This window comes from Herpailurus yagouaroundi, unplaced genomic scaffold (assembly GCF_014898765.1).
Source record: "Herpailurus yagouaroundi ecotype Mexico unplaced genomic scaffold, PumYag 142, whole genome shotgun sequence".
Classification (NCBI taxonomy): domain Eukaryota; kingdom Metazoa; phylum Chordata; class Mammalia; order Carnivora; family Felidae; genus Herpailurus; species Herpailurus yagouaroundi.
In genome coordinates, this window is record NW_024412397.1 from 37,640,004 (window position 1) to 37,667,466 (window position 27,463).

General features: G+C 39.5%; 1 protein-coding gene across 2 annotated transcripts in view; it reads left to right on the forward strand.

Moving 5' to 3' along the window:
- The window catches only part of RPRD1A (regulation of nuclear pre-mRNA domain containing 1A), a 68,627-nt gene extending 57,278 nt beyond the window's left edge, over positions 1-11,349 (forward strand). The window contains exons 7-8 of one of the 2 annotated variants that reach the window (XM_040479054.1): positions 7,839-8,036; positions 10,557-11,349. In XM_040479054.1, coding sequence (XP_040334988.1) covers positions 7,839-7,988 — 150 coding nt within the window. In that variant the 3' untranslated portion in view covers positions 7,989-8,036; positions 10,557-11,349. Of the gene's footprint in view, positions 1-7,838 lie in introns of both variants that reach the window. The other variant, XM_040479053.1, reaches the window with a different exon arrangement.
- Positions 11,350-27,463: the final 16,114 nt, after the last annotated feature.

Genomic DNA, 27,463 nt, shown 5'->3' on the forward strand with positions numbered 1-27,463 from the left:
GCGAGATCGTGACCTGGCTGAAGTCGGACGCTTAACCGACTGCGCCACCCAGGCGCCCCTAAGTTTATGTTTTAGAGAGAGAGAGCATGAACAGATGAGGGGCAGAGAGAGAGAGGGCGACACAGAATCCAAAGCAGGCTCCAGGCGCTGTGCTGTCAGCACAGAGCTTGATGTGGGGCTTGAACTCCCCAGTGCTGAGATCATGACCTGGGCTGAAGTTGGACAGCCAACTGACTCAGCCACCCAGGCGCCCCTGAACATTTATTCATTTTTGAGAGACAGAGAGAGACAGGGCACGAGGAGGGGGAGGGGGCAGAGAAAAAGGGAAACACAGAATCTGAAGCAGGCTCCAGGCTCTGAGCTGTCAACAGAGCTTGACATGGGACTCAAACCTACGAACCGTGAGATCATGATCTGAGCCCAAGTCGGATGCTTTACCAACTGAGCCACCCAGACGCCCCTATCCTTAATGCTTTTTTTTTTTTTTATTTAAAAAATTTTTTTTTCAACGTTTATTTATTTTTGGGACAGAGAGAGACAGAGCATGAACGGGGGAAGGGCAGAGAGAGAGGGAGACACAGAATCGGAAACAGGCTCCAGGCTCTGAGCCATCAGCCCAGAGCTTGACGTGGGGCTCGAACTCACGCACCGCGAGATCGTGACCTGGCTGAAGTTGGACGCTTAACCAACTGCGCCACCCAGGCGCCCCCCTTAATGCTTTTTTTAAGGGAATTTTTTTGTAAAGTAGCAAAACTTGGAATCCATTTGCCATTAAAAGCAATATTGTTTGTGGCACTGAGGTTCTCAGACTAATTCACAAAGCCTTTTTTTTCCCCCCTCTCTTTAACATTTTTATTGAGATGTAACTCACATACCATGTAACTTGGTGTTTTCAATGTACGGGGTGTTGTGTTTTTTTTTTTTTTTTTTTTTTTTTTTTTTTTTTGTATTACAACCCTGAGATGAAGAGTCGCATGCTCTACAACTGCACCAGCCATGTGCCCCTACAGTGTACAGGTTTTAAATATATTTACAGGATTTCATAGCCATCACTACATTGTATAGCTTTAGATCATTTTTGTCTACCATAAAGGAAACCTCTTATCCATTTTCACTTCATCCCACCCCAAACCTAAGCAAACTCGGGTTTGCTGTCTCCATAAATTGGGCTGTTCTGGAGATTTCATATAAATAGAACCATACAGTATATGATCTGTTTAACTGGCTTCTTTAATTTAGCATGTTTTCAAGGGTCTTTCATGTTGTAACATATGTCAGTACTTTGTGTCTTTTTATGGCCAAATAATATTACATGGTAGGACTATATCATATTTTGTTTCTCTTATCAATTGAGGGATATTTGGATTTTTTCCCCCTACTTTTTAGCTATTGTGAACTATGAACATTCATGTTAAAATTTTTGTGTGGGCATACATTTTCATTTCTCTTCTTGTATATTCCTAGGAGTAGAATTGCCGGGTTATATGGTAACCCTGATTTTTTAGGAACTACCAGACCATTTTACATTTCCATCAGCACTGTGTGAGGGTTCCATTTCTTCCAGATGTTTATCAGCACTTGTTATTGTCAAATCTTTTTTGATTATTGCCATAATTGTAGTTGTGAAGTGGTATCATTGTGGTTTTGATTTGCATCACAAGTTTTTCATACCCACAGAATAGCCAGAATACTATACATTTGCAGTAAAAGCCGTATATATCAGCTCATTATTTATTGCTAAAGGAGAGAACTTAATTTCTTAATGGTTTTGCTCTGGGGAAATTTTTTTTTTTTTTAACGTTTATTTATTTTTGAGACAGAGACAGAGCATGAACGGGGGAGGGTCAGAGAGAGGGAGACACAGAATCTGAAACAGGCTCCGGGCTCTGAGCTGTCAGCACAGGGGCCCAATGCTGGGCTCGAACTCACGGACTGTGAGATCGTGACCTGAGCCGAAGTCGGTGCTCAACCGACTGAGCCACCCAGGCGCCCCAAAATTTTTTATCTTAAATCTTAAAATTCGGGTTCCTCCCTTTGGTGCTGGACACAATTAAGTTATTTTAGGAAAAAAAGTTTATACACAAGATAGATTTTTTAAAAATGTTTATTTTGAGAGAGAGAGAGAGAGAGAGAGAGAGAGAGAATATGAGCAGGGGAGGGAGAGAGAGAGAGAAGGAGAGGGAGAGAGGGAGAGGGAGAGGGAGGGAATCCCAAGCAGGCTCCACACTGCCAGCACAAAGCCCTACTTGGGGCTTGAACTCACAAACTGTGAAATCTTGACCTGATCCAAAAGGTCACCCAGGCACCCTAACACAAAATAAATTTTTTGAAAGCTGTTTTTGCAAAATGCAGGTTTAGTTAGAAAAGGATGAGAAGGTTCTGAAAATAACTGATAAACCAGTATTATAAACTGATAAAATAATTGATAAACCAGCCTTTACCTATTGGTTTACTTGTCAGGTTAGGCTTCCACACGCCTGTCTTTACCTGATACAGTACAGGTGTGCCCCTGGGCCCACAGGTATGTTTTCTCTTTCAATGCTTAGGGGTTTTTGTGGGTCTTTTTTAGTTTTTTTTTATTCGGGAGGGGGCTGTGGGTGGTTTACTAATGTAATAAGAAGAGCTTTCTTTTTTCCCAGCTTTATTGAGATAAAACAGACATAAAATTTTATATATTTAAACTGTACAATGTGATGATTTGATGTATGTGTACTTTGTTGAACTGATTACCATAATTGGGGTAATTAATATCCATCATCTCACATAGTTTTGTGTATATGTGGTGAGAACACTTAAGATCTCTCAGCAAATTTCAAGTACACAGCCTATTATTAACTGTAGTCAACATTTCCCCCTGCCATCCCAGCTCTTGGTAACCACCATTCTACTCAGTTTCTATGAGTTCACCTTTGTTTTTTGGGTTTTTTTGTTTGTTTGTTTTTAAGATTCCACATATAAATGATACAATATGTATCTTTCTCTGGCTAGTTTTTTTAAAAAAAATTTAATGTTTATTTTTGAGAGAGAGTGCAAGTGGGGGAAGGGCAGAGAGAGAGGGAGACACAGAATCCAAAACAGGCTCCAGGCTCTGAGTGGTCAGCACAGAGCCCAATCCAGGGCTTGAATCCACGAACCACGAGATCATGACCTGAGCCAAAAAAGTTGGATGCTTAACTGACTAAGCCACCCAGATGCTCCTCTGTCTGGCTAATTTCACTTAACATAATGTCTTCTAGGTTTGTCCATGTTGCAAATACCAGAATTACCTTTTTTCTTATGGCTGAATAGTATTCCACTGTGTGTGTGTGTGTGTGTGTGTGTGTGTGTGTGTGTGTGTGTGTGTGTGTGTATTCGCCACATCATCTTTATCCCTTCATCTGTTGATAGAAACTTAGTTGTTTCCATATTTTGGCTGTTGTAAATAATGCTGCAGTGAACATGGGGGTTCAGTTACCTCTTCGAGATAACTGATTTTCTTTCTGAGGCCAGTGTTAGATATCTGACACCAGGACGGCACCTTCCAACTGTCTTACTGCGTTTCTGTCCTGCAAACTAGTTGGTCTTCAGTTTAGCCCCTGTTATGAATGAATCTCCTAATTGCCTTTCACCGTAGCTTCCACTGTTCTTGGCGGTACCCTTAGGCTTGAATAACTTCTTGCTTTGTTGTAACTAAAATCAGTTCCTTTGTGAAGAGATTAGGTTCTGTTTTATTGCCTGTTTCTTCTGTCAGGCAAAAATCTTTTGTGTCAGGGGTCTGTAACTAGGGGTGGGGACCATAGTAAACTTTTCTTTAGGGTTACCCCTGCTGTAGGAGCTGAGCTCTTAGTGAAAATGAGAGGTGGGTGGCAGCCTGTGTTCATCTTAGCTTTTCCCTTTGGGTTAGAACATTACCTCCTGAGTCGGGGGCAAGGGTTGTGAGTGCCCCAGCATTCTCAGCTTGCCACATCCAAGGTAGAGTCTTTTTATCACCAGTGGGGGCTGAGTAGAACCGAGCCCCATGCCTTCTAAACTATCCTGAGGCAGACAGTGTAAGCAACAGGTAGCTTGGGGAGGATTACATGCTAATGGCCTAGCCTTCTCAGGAGGAAAGTCTGTCTGCCGGGAGTGATCCTTGGGTTCTCAGCTGCGGCAGTCTCAGGGGACTCTGCCTTACTGAGCTGGGAGTAGGGAGGGACGGAATATCTTGGTTTACATACCACAGACGCTTGCCTTTCTTAATGGATTTTCTGGAATAGATGTTTCTTCATAGGTCCTTTTTCTTTAGGATAATTTCCAAAGGCTTGAAATGGCCAGTAGGGTTTTTAAAAATAGTTCTCACCTGGGGCCCCTGGGTGGCTCAGTCGGTTAAGCGTCCGACTTTGGCTCAGGTCATGATCTTGCGGTTTGTGAGTTCGAGCCCCGCGTCAGACTCTGTGCTGACAGCTCAGATCCTGGAGCCTGCTTCCGATTCTGTGTCTCCTCCTCTCTCTGCCCCTCCCATGCTCATGCTCTGTCTCTCAATAATGAATAAATGTTAAAAATAAATTTAAAGATAAAAAAAAAAATAGTTCTCACCAAGGAGTGGGGCCTTTGAGCTCCTGGCTGTATCATGCTGGAAGTCAGCCTCCTCTAGGTCAGTGGCTCTGAAAGCTAACACTGTCAATCTTTAATCCTCTCTTAACCCTCCCCAGTATTGCTCCATCATATTCTCCTTTTGCCCAACTTTATTTTCTTCATTGTATTTATACTTGAGATTATGTTTTATGTCTCCTTCCTCCTGATCGGTTAGTTTTGTGGAGGCAGGACACCTCATCTGTTTTGCTTAATGCTGTATCTCCAGTACTCAGTAAATATACACTTGCCATATGGCAGGACTGCCGTGCCATGAAAGAGGGGAGTACATTCATGGTGCTGTGAAGATTCTAATCTGAGAGAAGTACTGACGTTATTGTACCTCAGAATCAAAGTAATACACACATCCTGGTGAAAGCATTGTTGCCATATGAAACCAACCTGTGAAATCTTAGAGCCTCTTTCTAGACCACCTCGTCTAGCAATTTAAAACTTTTAGGACTATGGCCTGGTTCATGTAATCGAGTAGTTACAAGGTGAAATCCAGTTTCTTCTTCAGACTCACATCAGACAGCTTGACACAGTTCCTTAAATCTTCTGGGTAGGAGATCCTGCCTGTGACAGTAGCAGAAAGCTTTGGGAAAGTATGGCTTCACATGCTGATGAAGGATAATAACTTTTCTCATGGGATTATTGAGAGGATTAAATGAGTTCATATTTTAATGCCTGGCATATAATGGACATTCAATAAATGGTAGCTTTTGTTTATATTTACCAATATTTTGTTTGCAGTATATACCAAAAAAGCTGAAGGCTTTTAGTTGCCAGTATCATTTGAATGAAATCTTAGTTGAAGAACAACCTATCTGGATGCTAGAAACTAAAAATTAGGCTGAGCAGTAATGACCACTAACAGCACATATGACATTTCTCAAGTCGCTAGCAGAGAATGATTGCTTTTGAGCATGTTTGAACAACATCTAAATGTGTCATGCTGACCCCAGAGTGCTTTATGTATTATGTATTCAAGAGTGATTCAGCTAAGAACAGTGAGACAGATGGAGACAAGTGTTTGTCCCCATACCGGTGTGTTTTGAGGAAGAAACGTGCTAAATGTGGACTTGTGTTATGAGAGCCTACTGAGAAGTAGGCCTCTGGAATGTGAATCTTTCGTATGCCACTCTGAGCTGCTGTGCTAAAACTTACTTGGTGTTCCAGTGTGTATCACTGGTGAAGGGGATGGGGAAGAAGAAAATCATACCTTGAGATTACAGATTTCTATTAAACTCTCTTTTACTCCATCTTGATCTTCATGATAAATTAGAATTGCAGGGACAGGTAGACATGGCAAGAATTGACACCTCTCTTAGGTGCCCGAAGCTATGCTTGAACTTTTCCAGCCTTCAGCTTTACCTGCTTTGCCTGCCACTGTGCCCAGTCCCCCATGCTTCCAAGGTCTCTTTTCCTCCTTCCTTTAGAACAGTGGAGTTTCAGTAAGTCTAACAAATCCCTTTCCCCACATGGGTTTTTTTTTTTTTAATTTTTTTATGTTTATTTATTTTTGAGACAGAGAGAAACAGAGCATGAGTGGGGGAGGGACAGAGAGAGAGGGAGACACAGAATCTGAAGCAGGCTCCAGGCTCGGAGCTGTCAGCACAGAGCCTGATGTGGTGCATGAATCCATGAACCATGAGATCATGACCTGAGCTGAAGTTAGACACTTAACCAGCTGAGCCACCCAGGTGCCCCTCGTGTGGTTATTCTTTAACGGAGGAGGTTCAGTCATTCAAAGAAACCCCACTAGTTGATTTCATTTTAGGCAGAAAAACTAAAAAAGTGGCTCATAACTCTGTGTATTAGCATCCTTTAGGGAACTTGTGTAAAATCCATGAACTCTGGACCCACTTCTAAAAATTATCCTCATTTAATTGATATGTAGGAGGACTGAGCTTCTCCTGAAAAATTTGTTTCTTCAAGAATTTCTTAGCTGATTCTGATGTATAGAGCTGAGGAACACTAAAGAAGAGCTCTTTGTGGATCATTCTTCTTCCCAGAATGAAAGCTTATCACTCACCTGTTCTGTCTTGTTTGTGAGATCAGCCTTGGTTAGAAGGAGGATGTTCTAGTTTTTTCTGGAAGGAAGAATACCCATATTCTAGATTACCTCCTTCCTGTCCCACCTCTACTAGGTAATGGAGTATAGAAGGATCCTGTCTCTCCATGTGGAAGTCTGGAAACTTCCATTAAAAGGAAATATTGCCAGTAGAGACAGTGGACTGTTTCCCTCAAAACCAAACATGATCTTGATTGGTTTCCAGTTTCTGAGTCTTTAGGCCACTGTTTGCAAGGTTTCCTAACCTTTTAGGGGACCACTGGAACTTTTAGTGGTCTGGTGAAGCTTTGGGCCCTTCTCAAGTTTAATATTTAAAACAAAATTTGTTTTAACATTTATTCATTTTTGAGAGAGACAGAGCGCAAGTTGGGGAGGGGCAGAGAGAGAGGGAGACACAGAATCCGAAGCAGGCTCCAGGCTCTGAGGCGTCAGCAGAGAGCCCAATGCAGGGCTCAAACCCATGCACCATGAGATCATGACCTCAGCCGAAGTCGAATGCTCAACTGAGTGAGCAGGTGCACCTCAAGTTCAGTATTTTAATGTAGAAAATAAATTGCTTAGCATTACAAAGGAAACAAGTTATATTAAAGTATAGTTATTGACGTAATATTTGTACAATAATATATGCTTCTTTATTGACACATTAAATAAGATTTAATGTTTGGTCTGAGAATTACCATAATTTCAAAGTCATGATAAATGTCAGCAGCTCAAGATAGCTTTAAAAAACTGTAATGTAATATCATAGCAGCTTGTTTCCATTGAAGACAAATTCACAGTTACTGATAATACTGTGATTTGTTGCTAGCATTCACAATTGAAAACAGTGCTAAATTTCAGTTTAGGTTTGTGAAAACAGGTATGTGGTTTTTCTTATCCAAGCTCAGGGACACGTGAAGATCTTACATGTTGAGGTTAACTATATTGACATGGTAATATTCTTTTCACAGGTGTGTGACAACTGTTTAAGATGATGGTTTTTCATAATAATAGAGTTTATCTACTAGTATATTTCCAAAGCCCGCCCTTTGATCTTAATGCTAACTTGGTAATTATCTTTTTTTTTTTTTTTTTAGCATTAACTGAGTGTAATACCAGATTTTATGCAGACCATTAGCTAGATAGCTCTTCTCTCAACTCCCAGAATGCTAATGAAAGTGGTTTGATGTTATAGGAATACAAGCGCAAGTTAGCCAGAGTTTCCCTGGTGCGCAAAGAACTCAGGTCCCGGATCCAGAGCCTGCCAGACTTATCCCGATTACCCAACGTGACTGGAAGCCACATGCACCTGCCCTTTGCAGGGGACATCTACAGTGAAGACTGATGACCAGTCTCTTTCCAGGGCCCAGGACTTTGCAAGAGATGGAGACAGGTTAGGTGGACAGTCCTGTAGCGTTATTTTTGTATATGGTTGAGAGAATGACTAACAAAAGAAGTGACAAGTAATTTATAAAATTGTTTAAAATGTTGGTTTGTTTACTATTTTATTGGTAAGTTAACATGACTTAGTTTAAAAAAGTGATGATCTCTGTGTATTAATAAGCTCACAAATAGTGATTATTTTCAAAAGATCTTTTTGTAAATTTTTTTGATCCAGGGCCTTGTGAGAAATTCCATGTTTCTATTTCTTCATGTATTTTCAAGTGTTTTTCCTTTTTTTTCTTCAATATCTATAATCACTGTATAGTATGTAATTCCTAAGGGTGAGAACTAATCAGGAGTTGGTAGAGACTTTATTATGGTATAGTTAGGACTTGATTGTAGAAGGGACTAAATGTTCCAACTTAAACTCCACCCTTCTCCCTGACCAAAATAGCAGTTCTGTGCCTCTTAATGCCTTGATTCCTTATTCCTCAGAGGTCAGGAATTGAACACTAAACTGAGGGTCAGATCAAAGCTTAGAGAACTTTTCCACAATAGTACTGTAGGGGTTCCATTCCAGCTGCCAGTGTAGAATAAAAGGAGTATTAAATAGGGACCCCCTTGATTAAACTATTTAGAATTATTTGAGTAGGTTAATACGAAAATGCTTTGGAAATGTTGTAAAATTTGACCTTCTACCGAGACGACAACTTTGATTCTGGAACTGATTGCTATTTTCAGATCAGTCTCCTTTTAACATAATTGATCCCTTTAACATAAAGCCGTCTATGGGATTAAAAGAACCGTAAAATACTTTTATTATTCGCTTAGCCATTTAACTTTAAAAACAGTAGTATTTTTAGCTCTAATATCTCAACACAATATTCCTTAAAGTTCAGTAAAATAGCCTGGAACATTTTTAATGTTTCCTTAAGGTTTTTGAATGACTGTATATTTGGAAATTAAGCAGTGCTACACTACAGGGTAGATCTGGCAAATATTATATTTGTATATTTAGAATTACCAAAACAAATGTACTTTTACCTTTTATTTCTAACCCTGTGTGTTAGAGCAGTTGCATGCTCTCCTGCTTTCTTTTTAAAATCACATTGTTAAGCTGTGGATTTGTACTCAATAATGACTTAGGATAAACATTTTTTTTTATTCATTACATATTAGACATTTTGCTTTTCCTTGTAAGCAGATTCAAATTAGATAGTCAATAAAACATCTTTTAAATCCCCCAAGCCAATTATGTCTCTCTAGTCTGAATGGCTTCACTCTTTTTTTCTCAATATTAGAAATTATAGTTAAAATGAATTTCTATGTGAAGAAGGCAAATATTTATTTTCAGTAGCCAAAAGTTCTGGAAACAGTGCTTTTAACAGTTTGGCCTCTCTCCAGAACATAGACACATACTAGTAGTCCCCATCCATATATGGCTTATATTCCAAAGTCTTTTAGTCAACTTTTGGGATTCTGGGCACATTTTCTCACAGAAAGAATAGTAGTAGTTAGGTTCCCTATAAACACTACCACACAAAGGTCACCAGGGAACCTAATCCACTTAACCATGAATGTACTTAACTTGTAATGTGGTTGACAATTACTAATAGATCCTGATCAGCATTTGTAACATCACTCTAACTAAGGAAATGGTGTGCAGCAGCCAGATTCACACATTGTGGTATCTGTCTGTTTTGTGTACCTCTGTCCCTAGGTGTAGATTATATAAAAAGAAGATTCAGCATGGGGGTGGTGGGGTAACAAATGCACAATTATAAAAACCTAGTTATACCTGTTCTAAAAGTATACCATGTAAGTTAGTTTTTCTTGTTAAAGTGAAAGCAAAAACTTGTATATTAATTTATTTTCAATGTCTTCACCTTATTTATGATCTGTTAAAGTGGTGGTTTATCCATTCAAAATATATTTTTTTCCATTTAAAACTAATTTATAAACTATGTACTCCTGGGAAGATTTGAATTATTCGAAGTTTGTTGGAATATTTTCACCATTTAAGACAGACTTCTGACTTAGATACTGATTTTAATGCCAGTATCTGTTCTAAATATTTATGATAAAAAGGCATTATTTTTTTAAAGAGCTCGATGCGATTTGTGATAAGTGATAGTACTCAACCTGAATCCTGCCCCCAGTCGCACCCTTTGACCAGTCCTCCACAAACCTTTAAGCTGTTGGTTAACTCACTAACTGTAAACACAAATGATACGGTCTGGTTTAGAAGTTGTCTTTTCAGCCTTATGTTAACATGGTAAGCCTTAGCAGTGAATGGTCTTCTTTTCTAAAAGGTAGACTTACATTTTCTCAACAAATGGGGTTAGATGGGGGTACTATAATACCACATTCGAAATCATGAGTGTTTTCTCCACTGTGTATGAACATGAGGCAAATCATGCATCTTTGAGTGCAGTTTGGCCCGGCCCCTCAAGAGAGAAGCATGTCCCCACACTTGCCGCAGTGGTACTGTGGTTTGAATGGATACCATCACTCTTTTCTCCACAAACAGTGCAGAGAGCTGTCTGGAGTGGCCATTTGAACAGATTCCCTGGAGTTCCCTCCGCTCCTTCCATCACTACAGTAAGTAAAAGAACCACATGGGGGAACCCGGGAGTCTGAGAAAAATCAGCTGTGCTCAAAGGCCACCCTCCCCCTCTAGGAAAACCAGTCCAGATGCAGCTATTTTGGTACCTCTTCTCACATGCACTCTGAATCAGGGTTTTTCTATAAGAATTCCTTCAGAATCAGCAAACGCTGGGATGACCTGGTTGTCTTGATTTGCAAAATTAAAAGAACAAAACTAGGTTGTCAGTTGTCACGGTAGATGAGCAGCTCATCTATTAAAGTGTAGTCATTGAACTGGTTCTGAGAAATCTTTAGAAAGAAAAAACTTCAAAGTACAAATTAATTGGGAAAGTTAGAATGCCCTTTCTGAATTTTACATTCTACAAATTTGTATTATATGAAATAACATAAAGCTACAAAACTGCTTTGTATTCTATTAAGAAATAGCTCCTAAAGATGTAGTCTTGTTTCATAGTTGTTGCACTATATCGAAGCTTTTTAAAGTGTAAACCCAGTTCTTCTCTGTATAGAAAGGGAGCATTGTGTTACACACTGAATTTATTTATACAGAGCATTTGTTGCCATCTGTACTTCTAGCCATCCGCACGTGAGTCTGTTCTGAGGCGGCGGTAGCACATGGGAAGATGAAGTTTCCCTGTTTACCCCTTTTTCTTTGGCTGTATCTGATGACAATATAAGATGTTCTTAATAAAGTTTTATGTTGTTTTTGAAACGTGTAGATAATTTCTATGAATCTGATTGATTGAATGTGACGTGGGAGGGGAGAGATTAATGGACTGGGAAGGAAGCAAGGGATTGGAAGTATTCCGTGACTTTCTGGCCGAGAAACCGCTGAAGGAGATCCCTTTTGCATGGCCTGTGCTTCCCAAACTCGAGCGAACATCAGAATCACCTGGAGGGCGGTTAAACTACAGATTGCTGGGCCCCACTCCCTGAGCTTCTGGGATAAGGCCTGCTGGTTTATATTTTTAACAATTTGATGCTGATGCCACTGAGTTTAGGGACCACACGTTTTGACAACCAGTACTCGAGACCAACTTTGAAGTCCATGACTTACTTCACAATTTGTAATTCCAGGTAATACGATAATAAAGTAAGGGCTTTACAGCTCATCCTATAGTAAGTTCCTTATGGGGAGAGAACAAGATCACCTCCTCTACTGCCCAGTAATGCTGAAGTGGTTTGGAGTGAACGGATTCATTTGGTACTTTGAACTTCTGGAGCACAGGCCTTCACCACATATTGCATTTAAAGCAGATTGGGATATGCTAAAAATCTGTGGGAATATCTAGGGCAGCATTTGCCAAACTTCCGTGATAAGACTCACTTGGGACATTTTCATAAAGGGCACATATCTACTAAGTCAGATTTTTCTGTGATTCTTAGCATCTAGAAAGTTTGGGAAATGTTGTCCTCTGACCACTGTCCCTGGTTCTCCATTCCTAGAAGGCCCTCTGGTCACTTTATCTGAATCCAGGTGCTTCCCATCCCCACTCCAGTTTTCCACCTTTGCAGTGGGACGTTTTAGACAGTGGAACCTATATCCAAAGATGCTGGTTCAGAAGTCTGCATTTTAAGCAAGGTGCCCAGGTGATTTTGATTGATGCGTGTCATTCGTAGATTGCACTTTGAGAAACAACGCCCTTTGAAGCAAATGGTAGTCTATGATCTATTATAATGTTCGTTCACATGTATGGTACTTAATATGCATCCGGAACTACTGTAAGCACTTCATATGTCCTTTACTCTGATTATTCATTCCACTTCTACAAATGAGGAAACTAAGACACTGTCCATTCTGTGTGCCCCTGAACAGGTCAAATGGTGAAGCTGGGACTCACATCCAGCTCCCAGATTGGCTCTGAGCCCTGTGTTTTATTTATTTATTTATTTATTTTTAATGTTTATTTTTGACAGAGGGGGGGGCAGAGCATGGGTGGGGGAGGGGCAGAGAGAGAGGGAGACCCAGAATCCGAAGCAGGCTCCAGGCTCTGAGCTATCAGTGCAGAGCCTGATGCAGGGCTCAAACTCACGAGTTGTGAGATCATGACCTGAGCTGAAGTCTGTTGCTCAACCGAGCCACCCCGGCGCCCCAGTGAGCCTGTGCTTCTTAACCACTACATGATGATGCCTGAAACACTGATAGGTTGTGTAGCAGCTCCATGATCACCAAATCCATGTTTTGCATAACGTGTCAAGCTATAGTGAAATTATGACATTATGCAAGTTAAAAACCAACATTTTAGTTAAAAGCACTACTGGAGTGGGCTTGTAAAAAGATGGTAAATCCAGGGAGTTTTTTTGTTTTGTTTTTTATGGAGGTAAAAAACACGTAACAAAAAATTTACCAGTTTTAAGTGTACTTTGCATTAAGTACATTGATGATTAACACTGTTGTGCAGCCATCACCACCATTAATCTTTAGAACTTTTTCGTCTTCTCCAAGTGAAACTCTGCCCATTAAACAATAACTCCCTATCCCTCCAGTCCCTGGCAACCACTGTTCTACTTTCTGTCTCTGTGAATTTGACTTCTCTGGGTACCTCATATATGTGGAATTAAAAATATTTGACCTTTTGTGACCGGCGTATTTCACTCAGCATTGTGTCCTCTAGGTTCATCCATGTAGCCTGTGTCAGAATTAAATTCCTTCCTTTGTAAGGCTGAATAGTATTCCATTATATGAATGTGCCACATTATGTATATCAATTTGTCTGTCAACGGACACTTGGATTGCTTCCACATTTTGACTATTGTGAACAATACTGCTAATGAACATGGGTGTACAAATTCCTGTGCAAGTTCCTGCTTTGATTTCCATTTGTTGTTGTTTTTTTTTCCATTTGTTGTTTTCAGAGGAGTTACTTATATTCACACCGACAAAGTGGAGTTAGAATGAACTATTGATAAGGGTATTCTAGATAATATTTAATGAATACCTACTGGCATGGTGTCTAATCTTTCGAGATCCAGAGAGGTTATTCAACTACATGTCTGCTCTCAAAGTTTACAACCTAGTGGGAATGAAATACAGTGACAACTTAAGCCTGCTACGGATTCTGGGTCTCCTTCTCGGCCCCTCCCCCACTCTCTCTCTCAAAATAAATATTTTTAAAATCCAGTTCTGTACTTTATCATGATGCATGGAATTCAAATGTGAAAGGTAGGCTCCAGGCTCTGAGCTGTCAGCACAGAGCCTGATGCGACACTCAAACCCACAAACTGAGATCATGACCTGAGCTGAAGTTGGATACTTAACCAAGTGAGCCTCCCAGGAGCTCCTAAAACTGAAATTTTGAAGTTAAGTGAAATTGTTAGAGTCATTAGCTTATTCTGATATCCTAGAAAAATTCAGTACAAGTGAAGTTTTTCGTCCTATTCAGGAAAGAAATTTTGATTTTACTTATGGAAACACAAGTTTAATGAGAGATTTTAAGAGGTTTAAATTGTGCATTAATACATTAGTATTTATTGTCTCCTTTTCCCAGCTCTTGCTTTTAAGTTATAAAATCTTGTAGTACTTTTAGGAGATCAAGTTAATAGCAGAGTGCTACTGATGCTGTTGGAACTCTTCTTAAGATCTCTTTGTATGATTCAGTTATAATTCCCCTCAGGTGGGAATTGGTTCCGCAGTTACAGACTGCAGCTGGAATGTGCCTAATGGAGGGAAATTAAACTGTTTCATGCTGCTTTTTGAGCTGATGTGGAGCAGTGCAAGAACTCAGGTGAGGTTCATGCCTACTTCCTTTTCCTATCCAGCTCCTAGCTCCTAACTCTAGATACTCTAGCCTGAGGCAAATGTCATTATTTGTGCTTAACATTCTCCCTGTTTGAATTGCTAGTCTCTCCTCCTCCTGGCAAGCTTGATGAAGAAATACCTACTTCCTTGATCTTTGGTTTGTTGCTTTTATATCCGTTGATGGACAGAACGGTTACAATTGTGAAATTTTGTGTCAACAGCACAAAGCTCTTTTTCCAGTTGGGCATAATTTTCCTCACCAGGAACCAATAAAAAGCTAACTGCCAAGGATTGAGTTTATTGACTAATTGATTAAAGTGGAATTTTTTCTTAGCAGTTGCAACATGGCAGAGAGGAGGGTTTTTTTTAAAAGGCTAAATATCTCTTTTAAAGCAGATGACTTGAAAATAATATTAAACAGAAAACCTATCTTCTTATGTTTTTTTTTTTTTTTAATTTTTTGGGGGAGAGAGAAAGGGAATCCCAAGCTGTCAGTGCAGAGACCAACATGGGGCTCGAGCTCAGAACCGTGAGAATCTGACCTGAGCCGAAGTCAAGAGTTGGATGCTTAACCGACTGAGCCACCCAGGAGCCCCCTTTTTTATACATAATTTTTTCGAGCGGAAAACCTATCTTTTTAAATATAAAGTGTTTTCAGTGTGAATTTTTTAAGAGCTCTATATTATTTAAATTAGTCTAAAAATCCTTGTAGTTCTATAATGAAACAACTAGTTAAAATAACCTAGGGCAGTAAGTATGGGATTTTATTTTTCAGATGTTACTTAGTCATAGTAATATTTGAAATACAATATTCACTAGATATATTTCTGGCAGCTTAATAATTACCTTTGAATACTTTAATGAGATTAGATATAGTAAGGAGGTTTATTAAGTGCTTGTTTGCTATCATTTTACAAATTCTAAATAGTTATTTTTATTATAAAAATTAGCACCAGTCTTAAGCGTCATGTGGTTAAAATATTCTTGTTCCATTTTTAGTTCCGAACTTTGATTTGGTTTCTATTTTTGTTACATTATTCAGTGCATCATATGGATGTGACAGCATTCGGTAGGCACGTTAAAACCTCTTTCCTAGAAATCTCATTTGTTACTAAAATAGTGTTAAGGATGTACAGACTTGTTTCATTGTATGCCACTTAATGAAATGGTCATTTGTATTTTATGTTCTCTAAGAATGCTTCTGCACAATGTACTTTTGTTTTCTAAAGGAAAAAACTAAAACCTGATTTCAGCAATTGTTCTCAGAGGTCATCAGATTAAAAAAATAAGTAGTCTCACTTTCTAGAAAGACATACCATCTAAAGTACTCAGTAGAAGCCAACAAAATAGTTGTAAACTTAGAGTTGTATCATTTTCAGTTCTTTTTATCAAAGAACTCCGCAAGTGTTCATTGTGCCCGAACCCATGCCACGTTTTCTTTAGAGCAGGGGTGACAGTCTATATGTCCTACATGCCCTTTTCCCCATAAGTTTCTTCCTCTTGCTTATGGCATATATTTCTAATTTATGAAGCCCCATCAAAATCAGAGCTTCATGTAGCCATCACCTGGTTTTTTTAGTTTGTTTAATTTTTTAATTTACATCCAAGTTAGTTAGCATAGCATATAGTGCAACGATGATTTCAGGAGTAGATTCCTTAATGCCCCTTACCCATTTAGCGCATCCCACAACCCCTCCAGTAACCCTCTGTTTGTTCTTCATATTTAAGAGTCTCTTATGTTTTGTCCCCCTCCCTGTTTTCATTTTTATTTTTTGCTTCCCTTCCCTTATGTTCATCTGTTCTGTGTCTTAAAGTCCTCATATTAGTGAAGTCATATGATATCTCTCTTTTCTCTGAGTAATTTCGCTTGGCATAATACCCTCTAGTTCTAGCCACGTAGTTGCAAATGGCAAGATTTCATTCTTTTTGACTGCCGAGTAATACTCCATTGTATGTATATACTACCTCTTCTTTATCCATTCATCCATCTGGACATTTGGGCTCTTTCCATAGTTTGGCTATTGTTGATAGTGCTGCTATAAACATTGGGGTGCATGTGTCCCTTCGAAACAGTATACTTGTATCCCTTGGATAAATACCTAGTAGTGCAATTGCTGGGTCATAGGTTAGTTCTATTTTTAATTTTTTGAAGAACCTCTTCCAGAGTGGCTGCACCAATTTGCATTCCCACCAGCAGTGTAAAAATGTTGCCATTTCTTCACATGCTCACCAACATCTGTTGTTGCCTGAGTTGTTAATGTTAGCCATTCTGACAGGTGTAAGGTGGTATCTCGTTGTGGTTTTGATTTGTATTTCCCTGATTATGAATGGTGTTGAGCATCTTTTCATGTGTTGGTTGGCCATCTGAATGTTTTCTTTGGAGAAGTGTCTATTCATGTCTTTTGCCCATTTCTTCACTGGATTATTTGTTGTTTAGGTGTTGAGTTTGATAAGTTCTTTATAGATTTTGGATGCTAACCCTTTAACTGATACGTCGTTTGCAAATATCTTCTCCCATTCTGTGGGTTGCCTTTTAGTTTTGCTGATTGTTTCCTTTGCTCTGCAGAAGCTTTTTGTTTTGATGAGGTCCCAGTAGTTCATTTTTGCTTTTGTTTCCCTTGCCTCTGGAGACGTGTTGGGTAAGAAGTTGCTGCAGCCAAGATCACAGAGGTTTTTGCCTGCTTTCTCCTCGAGGATTTTGATGGCGTCCTGTCTTACATTGAGGTCTTTCATCCATTTTGAGTTTATTTTTGTGTATGGTGTAAGAAAGTGGTCCAGGCTCATTCTTCTGCATGTCACTGTCCGGTTTTTCCAGCACCACTTGCTGAAGGACTGTCTTTATTCCACTGGATATTCTTTCCTGCTTTGTCAAAGATTAGTTGGCCATACGTTTGTGGGTCCATTTCTGGGTTCTCTATTCTGTTCCATTGATCTGAGTGTCTGTTCTTGTGCCAGTACCATACTGTCTTGATGATTACAGCTTTGTAATACAGTTTGTAGTCTGGGATTGTGATGCCTCCTGCTTTGGTTTTCTTTTTCAAGATTGGTTTGGCTATTTGGGGTCTTTTCTGGTCCCATACAAATGTTAGGATTATTTGTTATAGCTCTGTGAAGAATGCTGGTGTTATTTTGCTAGGTATTGCATTGAATATGTAGATTGCTTTGGGTAGTGTCAACATTTTAACAATATTTGTTCTTCCTATCCAGGAGCATGGAATCTTTTTCCATTTTTTTTGTGTCTTCAATTTCTTTCATATGCTTTCTATAGTTTTCAGTGTATAGGTTTTTCACCTCTTTGGTTAGATTTATTCCTAGGTATTTTATAAGTTTTGGTGCAATTGTAAATGGGATCGATTCCTTGATTTCTCTTTCTGTTGCTTCATTGTTGGTGAATAAGAATGCAGCCAATTTCTGTGCATTGATTTTATATCCTGCAACTTTGCTGAATTCATGAATCAGTTCTAGCAGTTTTTGGGTGGAATCTTTTGGGTTTTCCATATAGAGTATCATGTCATCTGCAAAGAGTGAAAGTTTGACCTCCTCCTGGCCGATTTGGATGCCTTTTATTTCTTTGTGTTGTCTGATTGCAGAGGCTAAGACTTCCAATACTATGTTGAATAACAGTGGCGAGAGTGGACATCCCTGTCTTGTTCCTGACCTTAGGGGGAAATCTCTCAGTTTTCCCCAGGATGATATTAGCGTTGGGTCTTTCATATATGGCTTTTATGATCTCGAGGTATGATTGTTCTATCCCTACTTTCTTGAGGGTTTTTATCAAGAAAGGATGCTGTATTTTGTCAAATGCTTTCTTTGCATCTATTGAGAGGATCGTATGGTTCTTGTCCTTTCTTTTATTGATGTGATGAATCACATTGATTGTTTTGCGGATATTGAACTAGCCCTGCATTCCAGGTATAAATCCCACTTGGTCGTGGTGAATAATTTTTTTAATGTGCTGTTTGATCCACTTGGCTAATATCTTGTTGAGGATTTTTGCATCCATGTTCATGAGGGAAATTGGTCTATAGTTCTCCTTTTTAGTGGGGTCTTTGTCTGGTTTTGGAATCAAGGTAATGCTGGCTTCATAGAAAGAGTTTGGAAGTTTTCCTTCCATTTCTATTTTTGGAACAGCTTCAAGAGAATAGGTGTTAACTCTTCCTTAAATGTTGGGTAGAATTCCCCTGGCAAGCCAACTGATCCTGGACTCTTGTTTTTTGGGAGATTTTTGATTACTAATTCTACTTCTTTACTGATTATGGGTCTGTTCAAATTTTCTATTTCTTCCTGTTTCAGTTTTGGTAGTGTGTATGTTTCTAGGAATTTGTCCATTTCTTCCAGATTGCCCATTTTATTGGCATATAATTGCTCATAATATTCTCTTATTATTGTATTTATTTCTGCTGTGTTGGTTGTGATCTCTCCTCTTTCATTATTGATTTTATTTATTTGGGTCCTTTCCTTTTTCTTTGTGATCAAACTGGCTAGTGGTGTATCAATTTTGTTAATTCTTTCAAAGAACCAACTTCTGGTTTCATTGATCTGTTCTGGTTTTTATTTTTGGTTTTGATAGCATTAATTTCTGCTCTAATCTTTATTATTTTCTGTCTTCTGCAGGTTTTGGATTTTACTGACTGTTCTTTTTCCAGCTCTTTAAGGTGTAAGGTTAGGTTGTGTTATCTGAGACCTTTCTTCCTTCTTTAGGAAGGCCGGGATTGCTGCATACTTTTGTCTTATGACTGCCTTTGCTGCATTCCAGAAGTTTTGGGCTGTGGTTTTATCATTATCATTGACTTCCATGTACTTCCATGTACTATAGCCATCACCTATTGACTGGAGCTGGAATGGGAATTGAAATGTGTTTCTTTGCTGTCTAGGTGAAAATTTTGATGAATTCTTCAGTTTCGAGAATGGTGCCAACTGAACTATAGTAACCAGTGAGAGGTATATGTTCTCAGAGTTGTAGTTTCCCAAGAATACCTAGTCCATAACTTCCTCAGCTTTTCAAGATTTTATGGACCTAAGTTGCCAGAAGCCCAATTAATATATCTAAATAAATACCCCTTTTCCATTTAATAAAGCAAATGTAGTTTCTGTGGTTTTTGAATGAATGTGTTATGTTGAGCCTTTAACTTGTGGCAAATACAATACCAGAAGCTGAGAGAATTGAAACAGAGAAAGACACCGTGTTGCTTTTATAGAACTCAGAATCTAATGTGGGAGACCCACACCGACTATATTAAAATATCATAAGTTCTACACGATGGTGTGAAAAAATGTTACAGAAAAGGTGAATGGCATTTGAACTCATCTCTGAAAGTTGCTTAACTGACCATGGGTTGAAAACATAATTAAAAGATTTTTTATTTATTCTTATTTAAAACATTTTTAAAAATTTATTTAAGAGAGAGAGAGAGACAGCACAAATGGGGGAGTGGCAGAGAGAGGGAGAGAGAGAGAATCCCAAGCAGGCTCTCCACTGTCAGTGCAGAGCCCGATGAAGGGCTTGAACTTAACTAACCATGAGATCATGGCCCGAGCTAAAATCTAGAGTCAGATGCTTAACCAACTGAGCTACCCGGGCACCCCTATTTTTATTTTTTTGAATGTGTTCTTTACCTGGTGTCTCAACAATACTCATGAATTAAGTGAAAAACTAAATGGGATAGTATATATAAACAAACATAAACATAGATTTTTGCTCGATGGAAATCTGAAGGCATTAACTTTTACTCATGTTGAATAAAATGGCTAAGTTTAGAGTAGGTCTACTGGATAGAAGACTAAGGTTTTAAAGAACAATGATGTAGTTGCCTGATTTCAAGCATGTGTTGCTTCGGTCAAACAACACAAGCTGTCTTTAAAATTGTTCCCTGTTCCCCCAACCCCCACGCCCCAAGCCACAGCTGTGTATTTATTTTTCTCTTCTCTGTGGCTAAAAAGGCAATACAGTTTTTTATTCTGTCCATGTAGTACGAAATGCTGTGATGGCTAGAACATGACTCCATTATCTGAAATCAATTGCAATAATTGTAATAGTATGGACCAGTAAAGACCCTCACAGGAAAACATGAAATGATGGGCAATCCAACTTCTTTCACTATATTGTTGCCATGGCTGGGATTGATTGTATTTGACAAAGGGACAGTGGGACAGACTGTCTTAGACCAAGGACCGTGCCACTTTCTCTTGTTGCTAAAATTAGTAGATTTACTCTTGGGTGAATGCAACATCTAACTTTGTCTAACCACATCATTTGAGGAATGCCATTTGTGACTGTGTAAAGCATCTGAAGCAACAGCCAGAACTATGTAGTAGGTGAAGCAAAATACTTGAATTCTAGAGGGGCATCTTTCACCCAGCTTTGGCTGTGTCTCTCAGACCTGGACCTTTATTATAAAGACCTGAGTGATGGTTCTGTTTATGGTTTTAACTTAAGGACTGGCTAGTTTAACCTAAGGACTGAGAATGTATTCTCCTGCTTTTATTAAAGTTAATAACTCTTCTGTGAGCCTAAAGCACTCACATGTTAATTGAGGTTATCAAATTCCCCCACGTAAAAAACTAAGACTACGAGTATTTTTCTCTCATGCACTTAAGTACTATAGTTTTTAGGGAAATGCTTAAGAGAGAATATTAGCATTTTTGATGCACATATATTAAGGCTGGTTAGAAAGTTCCTAAATTCTTTAGAATAGAATTGAAATGCCAGCAATATTTTAGACAAACCATTCTGTCTAATGAGGACTTTTATCCTAGACAAGATAGTACGTCTTAGAGGTATAGTTGAAGCTCGGGGAATAGTGAAAGTCCTTACTGAATTGATATGAGGAAACAACACAGCACTTAACAGAAATCTTAGCAGAGGAGTACGCTCCCTGCAAAATCCCTAGGTCCAAATGAGAGTTTTAAACAGTTTAAGCAGGGGCGCCTGGGTGGCTCAGTTGGTTGAGCATCCGACTTCAGCTCAGGTCATGATCTCACGATTCGTGAGTTCAAGCCCCGTCAGAGCCTAGAGCCTGCTTCGGATTCTGTGTCTCCCTCTCTCTCTGCCCCTCCCCCACTCATATTCTCTCTCTCTCTCTCTCTCTCTCTCTCTCTCTCTCTCAAAAATAAGTAATCATTAAAAAGTTTTAAAAAAATTAAACAGTTTAAGCAGTTTAAACAGAATCTTGAAGGCAGCCACCCAACTATTCCTTTATATTCCAGGTGTCTAAAAGGTATTTGATCAATGCAAAGGCAGAAGTTTGAGTATGTATTTAAAATTCAGAAACATTGCTTGTATTGACTTGGGAATTCAACGTAAAACTACTTTTAAAAAGATAAAAACTGTCACTAGTAAGTAAATAAAATAGGTATGCTTTTGCTACAAAGTTAAAAAGTTACAAGAAAATTTTAGACCTAACTTAAAAAACTTCTATTTGTCTCTTTTTATTAGTCACATACAATCATATTTAAATACCAGGTATCCTGCTTGGTGTTTCCTTGAGGGTCTATGAAAAAAAGTAGCTGGTAGTATAGCTAGCTAATCCTAACAGGCAAAATTATTATTTAGATCTATACGCTGTAAATGTAATTCCAAGATACTGAAGCAAAATCCCAAAACATAGATACTTAACACCACTATCTAACCTTTACATGAGTTTTGTGTGATCTTTTTCCTCAGTTCAGAATGAAATGATGAAACAACCAATCTCAAATTAGTATGATTTCCTGGGTTTTTTTTTGGGGGGGGGTGGTTAAAAAATTATTTAAAGTTAAGAGGTGCATGAAAGAAAACTGAAAAACACAAGAAATAAAGAACAAGGTCATCCATAATCACAGTTTGACTTCTAGGTCCCATGTGTGTATCTACACAACTAAACATTTTCATGTAATTAAGATTGTACAGTTATGTGTCCTGCTTTTTCACACACCATGAATATTTACCATTTCAAAGTCCCCAAACCATGAGTATATTGATAACCAAGAACACACTACAGCAACTCCATCTGAAAGAAAAAAAAATGTAATCCTGCTTTTCTTGGTGACAAAAAATAAAGGACAAAAATGGCAACAGTCCTCTAGATAAAGATACTGACAGAGTTATAATTAAAATACTGCATTCCTGGGGCACCTGGGTGGCTCAGTCGGTTGAACAGTCAACTTGGGCTCACGTCATGATCTTGTGGTTTGTGAGCTCGAGCCCCGCGTTGGGCTCTGTGCTGACAGCTCGGAGCCTGGAGCCTGCTTTGGATTCTGTGTGTCTCTCTCCCTCTCCCCCATTCACACTCTTTGTCACTCTCTAAGTACCACATTCCCTTAATGTTCGATTAAAACTGAGACATAAAGTAACAGTACATAAAGTATAATACTTCTAAAAGAATTCATTATCCAATCTATACTATTCAAGTATTAGCAAGGAGGTATGTTTCCACTGAATTGTTTGTTTTTTAGAGAGAGCATGAGTGGGGGAGGGGCAAAGAGAGAGGGAGAGGATCTTAAGCAGGCTCCCCTCCCAGCACAGAGCTCTACAAGGGGCTTGATCTCACAACCCTGAAATCATGATTTCACCTGAGCCGAAATCAAGAGTTGGATGCTTACCCAACTGAGCCACTCAGGAATCCCTGAAGATTGTATATTTTTCAAAGTTAAGGATTTAAAGACATATTTTAAATATTGTAAATTATATGTATGTTTGATGCATATGTGTGTATGTAATTGCATTTTAAAGTTAGTAAGGAAATGTTCTCTAAAAAGCTAATTGGTCAGGAAAGATAAATTTAAAATATTTCATATCAAAACAAGGGTAAAAGGGCTTAACAAATTGAATTGAATGTATTAAAAACTGTATACTTTAAGCTTTTGTCTGTTAACTTTAATGACAATTGATCATGGTACCCAGGTTTAAAACTAACATTTTGGGATGCCCAGTTTCTAAAAGAATTTGTTAATTCCAAAAGTGTTGCTACAGTTTCTGTCCTTGAGAAAAGTAAAAGATGATTTGGAATTATTCCAGAGAAACTTGTGTATAAAAATCTTGTGCTTCCAACTACGCACTGAGCCACTCCAGGAGGATGCAACTGCTGTGGCAAGGACCCTTAGACAGAACTTTGGAGACTGAACCACTGATTTTCTGCATTTCTTGAGGTGAATTCACAGATCAGACTTCCCTCAATCTCCACTACTTACATGCCACCTCAAGGAACCAAGTGCCAAAGTAAGTTTCCACTTGTTAGAACACTGAACTGCTTTGAACTGAATGTGAATTTAAACAATTAGATGAAGAAATACTTGACAGGTGTTGATATTGTCCAAGAAAAAAATTATTCTAACACTTGTTAAAAGGGTAAGAAAGACTTTTCTTCAGGACTTTTGTATTATGTATCAAGATTATCCCCATGGGAGACCTATGGGGCTCAACTCTGAAGATGTCAAAGACAGCTTGGGATTTATAGCAAAGGAACAGACCGAGGGGGTTAATGGGTAGAAAATCAGTAAAGGGAGACATCAAGGGTAATGGGATTCTCGTCAAAAGCAGGCCACGATGATCAGATAAAAAGGGTGGGGGAATTCTTGCTTAAACGGGGCTAGACAGGTGGAAGAGCCCAAGGAAGATGCCTCGTCAAACCTGGGGCTCTGAGAAGCCTGTGTAATGTTTGGTCAAGAAGAGAGTGTTCATCAATATAATCGCAATGATTTTTTTACAAATACCTCAAAACATTTTGCCTACATCAGTGAGATGCATTCCAAGGACAACCACCTTAGGATAATGCTAGACCTTATTATTCTTCTATTATGTTTTTAATTGATGTTGATGTTCATATCTTATAGATTTGGGGGAGTCCATTACGATAACAGCACAAATTGCTTGAACACTTTCCATATGCCACTCTTCTGGGTGTTTTTCATGTACGATCACATTGGGTCTTCACAGCATCCTCATCAGGTAAAGTACTATTATTAGTGTCGCTTTACATATAAAGAAACAAACTCTCAGAAATTAAGAGTGCCAAAGATTGCACCGTTAATTAAATGGTACTGCCTACTGCAAAGACTACAGTCTTGACCAGCAGGCTGTACTGCCTCCCAAACAAGTAATTCTTGGTCAGAATTAAGAATTATAATTAAAGGAATAATTTTATGGTTTATAAGATACTATCATTTGGTTGAAGGGCTAAAACATGTAACTAAGCATTTGGTGATGATGTCAGAGGTAAATTTTAAAGATGAGAACTCAGGGGCACCTGGGTGGCTCAGTTGGTTAAGCATCCGACATCGGCTCAGGTCATGATCTCACCATTCATGGGTTCGAGCCCCATGTTGGGCTTTGTGCTAACAGCTCAGAGCCTGGAGCCTGATTCTTTGGATTCTGTGTCTTGCTCTCAGTCTGCCCCTCCTCTGCTCATGCTGTCTCTCTCTCTCAAAAATAAGTAAACGTTGAAAAATTTTTTAAAGATATGAGAACTCAGGATTTTTTAAGAATTCATCTTTTCCAGCCCTTACTCTGGAGGGATCTGGTAGCAGTACCATTACTGTCCCTCAGTAGAATTATCTCCTGTTTCTGGCATCACTACTTTCTGCTCAAAATTAGCCTGGTTTCTGGGAAAGTGGAAGCCTCCATGCCATAGGCCTGAGAGAGTGAAGAGGGTCCTGGAAATTTCTTTGTAAGACAGCAAGGAGGGCACTTTCGAAGTTCTGTTGGGGTTGAAAGAATAAAGCTAGTTTAAAGGGGGCTCCCATTGGCCAAGATATAACAATTTAAACATCAAAATAGAAAATTAAAATTGTACTTAATAAAAGCAAGTAGTCTCTGGAAAAATTTGTCTCCATAATTTCTTTTAAAAGAAAATATGTGGGGTGCCTCAGTCAGTTAAGCATCCAACTTCAGCTCAGGTCATGATCTCACGGTCTGTGACTTCAAGCCCCACATTGGACTCTATGCTAACAGCACAGAGCCTGCTTTAGAGTCCCTGTCTCTCTCTCTCTCTCTCTCTGCCCCTCCTTCACTCGCACTCTCCCTCTCTCAAAAATAAATAAACATTTCAAAAAAAAATTAAAGGGCACCTGGGTGGCTCAGTTGGTTTAAGCATCCGACTTCAGCTCAAGTCATGACCTCAGGGTTCATGGGTTCGAGCCCCACATCGGGCTCTGTGCTGACAGCTTGGAGCCTGGAGCCTGCTACAGATCCTGTCTCCCTCTGTCTGCCCCTCCCCCACTCACACTCTGTCTCAAAAATAAATATTAAATATTTTAAAATTCTTTTTATGTTTGTTTATTTTTGAGAGAGAGAGACAGCGTGAGCGGGGGAGCAGCAGAGAGAGAGGGAGACACAGGATCTGAAGCAGGCTCTAGGCTCCAAGCTGTCATCACAGAGCCCAATCTGGGGCTCGAACCCACAACCAAGAGATCATGACCTGAGCCGAAGTCAGACGCTCAACTGACTGAGCCACCCAGGTGCCCCTAAAAAAATTTTTTTTAAATTAAAGAAAAATTTTCTTTTCAAATTGCTAGTATGATTATACAAATTTATTTTTATTCATAAAATTCCTGTTGTAAGTTTAGTCCCAGTTGGTGGGGAGGTGGTAGTGGGAATGAGGGTTTATTTTGTTTCTTAGTAATGGCGTCTGTGGGGATGTACCAGGAAATACATCAAGCTGTCCACAATCCCTGTCCTTCCCCATCTGGGACACTTGGAGGTGGGGGTGGAGGAGTGAGAAGGAAGAAGCAGGGTAGGATTGATAAGCGGACAAAAGGCACTGGTAAATTAGATCTTGGGTCTGTGGGAGGGAGGGCATGGGCCCTGGGTTCTTGGCATCCAGACCTGGCTGCTAGGACTTTCCCTTCCCTTTCTTGGCTTTGGCCTTGAGGGTGCAGGACTTGGTCACGGGAATGGTCTTCTGACACTGGGCATTGGTCTGTGCCTTCTTCAGAGTGCCTTGGCGGGCTTTGGCGCCTGTGCCCCGTCACATGCCCCCCGCCCCCAGCTCAAACTTGTACTTGCAGTCGGTTCCAAGCCGCTTCTTCCAGTTGCAGGCACCCTGCACCGGATGCGCAGCGTCTCGGCACCACAGGTACCCTTGCAGAAGCCCACGCTGAAGTCCTTGCTGCTGGGGGTGCCAGGCCCCCAGGTCCACTCCGTGCACTCACTCCTGGGGCCGCCCTTCTTCACTTGTCTTTTTTTTTTTTTTTTTAAGTTTATTTACTTAGAGAACAAAAGAGACAGAGAGAGAGAGAGAGAGAGAGAGAGAATCCCAAGCAGTCTCTGCACCGTCAGCGCAGAGCCCGACTGGGGCTCTGTCTGACCAACTGTGAGATCATGACCTCAGCAGAAAGCAAGAGTCTGACACTTAACCAGCTGAGCCACCCAGGCACCCCCACTTTGTCTTTCTTTTTGGCCACCGTGCTGGGCACCGTGAGGAGGGCAAGGATCAAGCCTCAGCACTGCATCTTGTTCACTGCCTGCGCTGCTACGCTCCCTCCCACACCAGGCCCAATACTATCATGTTCATTTAAACCAAAGTATCCATACTGTAATCTGTTTAGGTAATGTTTATTTTCATTTTTTTAATGAAAGCTTTACTGAGATAAAATTCACCCTTTTAGTGTAGAATTTAGTGGGTTCGAGTATTCAGAGTTGTGTGATCCTAATTCCAGAACCCTAATTTTCCTCACCCTAAAAACCCTAATTTTCCTCACCCTAAAAAAACTACATACTGGTTAAGTTATTCCCTGTTCCCCCAGGAACAGGTAGCCAGATTAGTAGCCTCAGGCAGCCACTAATTTATTTCTATGTATTTTCCTATTCTAAGCATTCCATATAGATGGACTCATACAATATGTGGCCTTTTGTGTCTGCATTCTTTCAAATGACATATTTTCAAGGTTCATCCATGTTCTAGCATGTATCAGTTAATTCACTTTTATAGCTGAATGGTATTCCACCATATGGATGGAATATGTTCATTCGACAGTTGATGGACATTTGGGTTGTTTCCACTTTTTGGCTATTACAAATGTTGCTACGAATACTCCCATGTAAGATTTCGTGTTTTCAGTCCTCTTGGGTATATAATGTGGGTCATATGGTAACTTTATGCTTAACTTCTTCAGGA